At 40.8% G+C, this 6,586-nt stretch overlaps 1 protein-coding gene across 1 annotated transcript in view; it reads right to left on the reverse strand.

The window, feature by feature from the left end:
* The window catches only part of ZSWIM6 (zinc finger SWIM-type containing 6), a 149,200-nt gene that overhangs the window by 759 nt on the left and 141,855 nt on the right, over positions 1–6,586 (reverse strand). The window contains 3 exon segments of the mRNA XM_025204027.1: positions 1–4; positions 6–78; positions 2,195–2,276. The exon segment at positions 1–4 is cut by the window's left edge and continues 759 nt beyond it. Coding sequence (XP_025059812.1) covers positions 1–4; positions 6–78; positions 2,195–2,276 — 159 coding nt within the window.

Raw genomic sequence — 6,586 nt, forward strand, 5'->3', positions numbered from 1 at the left:
TAGCAACAATACTAGTGGCTTCTGTTACAGGGAAAAGTGTAAACCAGCTCTGCATGATGCTATCCAGTGCATAAACACCTGCAAGAGACAGAAGCAGGAATTAATGACAACTGATAAACACCAGGACTCAATCAGATACCCAGTTACCACATGAGAGTTCTGATTTTGGCAGACTAAGCCTAGGAGGTTATTGATATACCCAAGGACGCGCTATTTATATAAACAAACAGGGAAAAGTGTAAACCAGCTCTGCATGATGCTATCCAGTGCATAAACACCTGCAAGAGACAGAAGCAGGAATTAATGACAACTGATAAACACCAGGACTCAATCAGATACCCAGTTACCACATGAGAGTTCTGATTTTGGCAGACTAAGCCTAGGAGGTTATTGATATACCCAAGGACGCGCTATTTATATAAACAACTCCAAACTAGATAACTTGACTGAAAGCAAGCATGAATATAACAGCTATTATGCATTTGCTCTGGCAATGTCACTAAATCTGTTACAGAGCTTGAAAACAAAAATCATATGATAAGGGGTCTAATTTCCTTGGTGTGGTATCTGTACTGTTTTGCTTCCTATTTAAGACAATTGTGGACAATGACCTCTGGCTCACGTGGCTGAAGTTACAGAGCTGAAAGAAGTCTCAATATCTGACCACGGAGCTCAAGACAACCTTCAAACCTGGTATCTTTTTTTCAAAACCATTTTTTAATCCCCTATTTCTACATTTTCTCTATAGTAGATTTTCCAAAACAATGTAGTGTCAAACTGATATTCACCTCAAGACCAGAATAGTATGCTCCTTGATGGGGAAATACTCTTAGTAATATGCAACACTGGCTTTTATATTTGAAACGTGCAGCTTCCTTTAGTAGCACTTCATTGCTGTAGTAGGGGGGAACAACTGAATGACTGATGGGCTCCATAAATTGAAGCTTATAGGCAACTAGAGTGCCTCATTATGGCTAGATGTAATTTACACACATCTCTGAGCTCATTTAAACCACACCCAGAGGTCCTCGTTTTCTCCGTTAGACTCTGGTGTTTCTTGTGCACCCCTTCAGTATAACCTGAGTGCCAGATCTTCATTTAAATAAACAGAGTCCCTGCTTTACAAACTTGATTAAGTCTCAGAGGTGGTTTGCATGACATTACAGGTTCTCTATGGGATATTTCTATCAGAATATGTAAACTAACTTAATATGTCATAAAAAGGCATTTTATTTGCCAATAGGCAACAACACAAAAGCTCTAATATTTATAACATCATCTCAGTATTAATTACCATAACTAAGATATAAAAGCACCACATACACAACACCGCATGGAAATTTGCAGACAAAGACCACTTTCTGGCTAAGGGCAAAAAGGCAAGTTACATGTTTCCAAGTTGTTGCCAGCATTACATTTCCCATTCAGCATAAGGCAAGGAACCAAGCAAACCTGAACTGGGAAAAAAAAAGTTACTTCATAAGATTTTGGAAGAAAAAAGAATCTGAACCATCTACACAAAACTTGACGCATTTCCATGAAAAGGCAGGAATAAAGCCAAAACGGTTAGTGTGGCTTTCGTGAAGCAACTCCTCAACATTTAAAATTACTGTCTATTTATGCTAGTTTGCAGTCCTTATACCCACAGCATCTGAACACCTCATTATTTTTAATGTATTCATTTTTAACACCTGCATAAAGTAGGGAAATCCTATTATCCCCATTTTATAGACAAGGAACTGAGGGATCTACAATCATGCAGTATGTCTGTATTAAAGCAAAGCAGTAAATTGATCCTCCTTCTACTACACTCCAATTACAAGGTTAGGTTTTATTATTGAAATTCATGTTAAGTGCTACCTTACTCTTACTCAACAGGACTATTCATTTATTCAACATGCATAAAGGTAGCAGAATCAGACCCACACAATGTCAAAGTCCACAAACAGTGATGCATGTAGGTGTAAGAAAAATTGTTTCATTCTACATCCTGAACGACATATGACAAGTTACTCATGGACTCTCTCTATTACCTCATGCGCTTAAGAAACCTGTTTGCAATTGCTATGATTAGAAGTGATTTTTGCAAAATAAAAGAAAGTGATTGACATTTCAGCCTATGCACTGCCAAAAATTCAAATAATTTAAAACTGACTGATGAAGGCAGGACTATTACAATATCTGTGAAACATACCTACTTCTGTTGCACATGTTACCAGCCACCTCACCATCTCTCGCCGTCGCCAATTCAACGTTGACAGTGTCATTCGCATCACCTATTTAAAAAACAAAGCGTTGGTACAAACTTAAGACAAAAGAATTCTGCCACAACTGAGACAATTTACAAACAGTTAAAAAATCTACTTTAGTTGTTTGGTTAAAGAAAGGCAAAAACCTACCAAATTGTCATTTTGTTGAAATGTCCAACATTTTTCACATTTTTACCAGCTGTATTAGAAGAGCATGATGATTCATTTCAGAACCATATTCTATATCATACATTTATATTAAAACTGAAGATTTTAAGACTAGAAGGATGATTTTTATCTTTAAAAAATAACCAAATGTTTCGTTATAAACAAACAAGATTTAGGTCATCCATAGGGGCAATAGCAGTGTTGAAAAAAAATGTATATTTGGGAGTAGCCCAGCCATCTACTTTTTTCCTTTGTACCACTTTACACCCATTGCTGGGATGCATACTGTTGTAACTGCTTGGCTAGTTAATTCTGCTACTTTCCTGGAGACACTGTCATGAATTTTAAATTCAGAAATTAAACTTTTCCAGTATGAATCCTCAAATCAAAGAAGCCCAAAATTAAGATCATCATAACATCAATACATGGGCTGATTGAGGGGTTTGTTTGTTTGCTTGCTTTTTGAGAGAGTGTATCCACTTGTATTTTGAATCCAGCCATGTAATAATAGGCTTGTTTCTCTGATTTAAAATGAAATTGCTCAATAAGAAATATAAGAAATAATAAAAATCTAAACAATTGTTCTTGCACAAGCAAGTAACATATACAAATTTTTCAGCATCTGAAACTGAACAAAAATCCTGCCTCAACTAATTGCATGGATCCAAAAGTAGTCTAGGGCTAGGTACAGACATTCAAAAAGCCCGAGTCAATCTAAGTTATGTGATTTTTCTGTAAGCAGCGTAGTTTAGATTGGTAGCGAACAGAATACACATCTGCTCTTTAGCGGGGGGAAAAGGGGAAGAATCTTAGACTGGGTTCACCCATTTTTAAACCAGTCTGTGTGCTGAACTTCTGTTCTGTTATGGGTATACACCAGTTTCCTATCACTTATACAGGTAATGTCTATACCTGGCCTAGATGGCCAAAGAGTTGACTTCTGTGGGCATTTTATCAATTATAGTCTTATAATACAAATCTCAACAGCCCTCTCTGCTACAAAGTCCATACTCAAAATATCAGGTATGTGACTGGCAGTTATTCACTGGTAAAAGAAATTCACATTGATGATCTCTGTCACACTTTGAATATGCCAGCAAAGCAACTTGACCCTTAGGAGTGCCTACTGCAGTACTCCAAGCCCCAAAGCTCTCTCTTACTCCTCAAAAAACTGAAGGAGAATCTATTTGAGGGGGCAAGACACCCTCAACTGCTATATTTCTTCCTGTTCATTTGAGTCCAAAGCCAAAACTTGACTGAGGAAGAGCAAAGGCTGCCAGGGAGTGTAAACACATAAATCTTCTCTAAGAACTCTAGTTATAAGCAAATAACCATTTCTTCAAGTGGCTTCAGCGCATTCTCACTTCGAGGAATTTGGAAAGCAGTTCTCTGCTCTCTGGACAGAGGAGGGGATACAGACCTAACGGGATACTGCAATGTTATAGCCCTTATCTAATTCTGCAACCTACCCACAAGCCAGACAATAATAGCAACATTTTGTGACAAAATGAGTCAACGAAGCTGGAAGCAGCAGCTCCAAGTAGCAAACGGTCCAATATCTAGTACGGGACCATGTCTAAAACAACCCATGGAAGAAGTCTCTGCTCTAAGCCTTCCTTGAAGGAGAAGAAACGCATGCTTGTAAAACTCTTCAGTTCAAAGCCTACACCAGTTAGAAAGGCTTAGAGATGGAACTGTCTCACTTTTATTCATTCCTTGTAAAAGACAAACTTCTAGATGATTTTCCCTTTTCCTCAGACGCATTCAAACAGAAGACTAATGTACACCATCCAAAGTTTCACTTAATTTCTCTCAAGTGAAAGTGAAGCCAGAGACAATACCTGAAAATTTATGGGGCAGTTAAAACAGAATTCTATTATCATCACAGGGAGAAACCGATGTAAATGAAGGAGCACGTCTTTTGTGAAAGACTGTAAAAGATTGAGAGCCATGAGTACTTGCACCTTGTTCACCTGCTAAAGGGCACAGAGCTAAATAAAGGCGGTCTTAATTTAAGAAATGGAATGAAACCTTCTCACATGATTTCAAAGGAAGGGTCCAGGGTCTAAGCAACATCGGACTGAGGCCCCCTGCATGTGTGGGTTCTCTAACTAGAGAGGACCCCCCCAGCCCACCTCAAGAATCTCTGTTCAGGTTATGAAGCTGAGGCAACCGAGATGTACTTTTACTGACAATATGCAGAGCTCAAAAGGTTGCAAACTACATATTTCAGTAAGGACTGAACAGAAATGTATGCTGCATTTATATTATTGCTCATTGTTTACAAAGAACCTCTTCTGGGTGTGTTGACTATTACCTCTTCTGACCAGAACAGTTTCAGATCTATCAAAGGTCTATGGGCTCCCACTGTCAACTGACTACAGCCCAGAGATCTGAATGGTAAATCAGCCTTTATTACTGCAACATTGAGTCTGGAATTGTAAAGATATGGGAAAAAATATCCAAGAACTACTCTTTTTGCACCCAGACTGAAATAATCAGAATAACCTTGACTGTCTTGGTAGATCTTCCTAAGAACTCTTCAAATTAGAACAGGAGAGCTACTTGAAGACATCTACAGAAGATGGGTTGTCTGCTCCTACACTAGAGCAGTGGTTCTCAACCTTTTTTTTTTTTTCCCTGCAGACTGGCATGGGAAGAGGCTGCCTGCCACCCTCCGGGGGATGTCCCGCCCCCCCAGCTTTAATCCCACATGTAACTGCCAGCTGCTCACCCAGGAAGACAGATGGGGGTCCAAGCAGGGGGCTTGTGCCACGACCTGGCAGTCAACCCTTTGCACAGCCCAGTTGCGGGCCACGGCCCAGTGGTTGGGAACCTCTGCACTAGAGCACAGCCTCCAACACTTGGTGTACTGGCCTGTGGCAGGATAGTCTACCACCACACACATCTACAAACAAAGGCCATCATTTACTACAGAGATGGAGTGATTTTTAAGAGTCTCTGCTCAGTCAGTATACATAGTACCTGTATACATACTACTACAGCAGTATGGAGCAAAGTGGAGGCATTTTGCTGCGGCAGCAAAGCTTCTGAGCCTTGGGGTCATGTACAGCAGCCTGTCTCATCCCGCAGTGATCAGGGTCAACTGAGTGGCACAGGCTGGAAAGGAAAGCTGGAGGGACTGGGAGCAGAATGTGAGGAGACTTTCCCCAAGCTCACCTCACAATCCTTCTGGCTTTTAAATCATTCGTCCCACTGCTCACCTTAGTGGCAGCAAGGCCAGAGAGTAAAAGGCAGTTCTCCCCATGCTCAGGTCCTGGTGCCTGGCAGCTGAGCAAAGGAAGAGGTCCAGTAAAGCCCCTATTTACTTGTTACACTGGGAACTCGAGTACAAGAAGCAGACAGGGAGCAGCAGGAGCCTTCTTTCCTCCCCTCTAGGTCTATGGGATGTGGGGAACAGCTTTCCCCCTGCGTCTTCTCTAAACCAGAGTGATCCTAGTTTCAGGAAGGCAGGGTTCCTTTCCTTTGGCTCTACTCCTTCTGATCCCCAAGAAGAGTAAAGCCAGGGGAAAGTGTACAGACATTCAGTCTCCTAAGAGAAACTCTCTCAGGAGTGTTTTAACTCTGGTGCTCCCAGGTTATTTTTCTCTGAGGGGAGCCATTTTTTGTCCAGGAGAAAAAGCTTTAGTGTCAGGATGCTTGTGGTTTCTACTGGGAGAACAGTGATTTTCCCAGTAGAAACTGAACGTCTGTCTATACATGGCCTTAGCATAGCACCTAGGAGCCAGAGACATGGGAGCAGGATACTGTACAAACAGAAAAAAAATCTCTCGCTTGCCTGTAAGCTACAGAGATACAGGGTATACTTGAGTTACTATGTGTACCTTTGCACAGACCATTGGCTTCTCTCCACAGCTGATTGGAATGTAAAAAAGCAGTGATGTTTTACATGAACTAGCATCACTGTAATAATGCTGAACAACACGGCCATGTAGGGTGGGAGAAAGAGGAGAGACTCAAAGCCCACCTTTGAAAATTCAGAAATTACCCAATAAAACTTGTCATTTGGGTCAGAATTAGGTGTTGTTTCTTTTATTTTTTCTTGAACCAGAGCTTGTGGTAAAGGTAAATCTGTATGACATCACTGTTGCTAGGTTCTCCTGCGAGGACATTCTGATGAACCAATGAACACAAACCCCCCCCCCCCC

The sequence above is a fragment of the Alligator sinensis genome, unplaced genomic scaffold (genome assembly GCF_000455745.1).
Source record: "Alligator sinensis unplaced genomic scaffold, ASM45574v1 scaffold862_1, whole genome shotgun sequence".
Lineage (NCBI taxonomy): Eukaryota > Metazoa > Chordata > Crocodylia > Alligatoridae > Alligator > Alligator sinensis.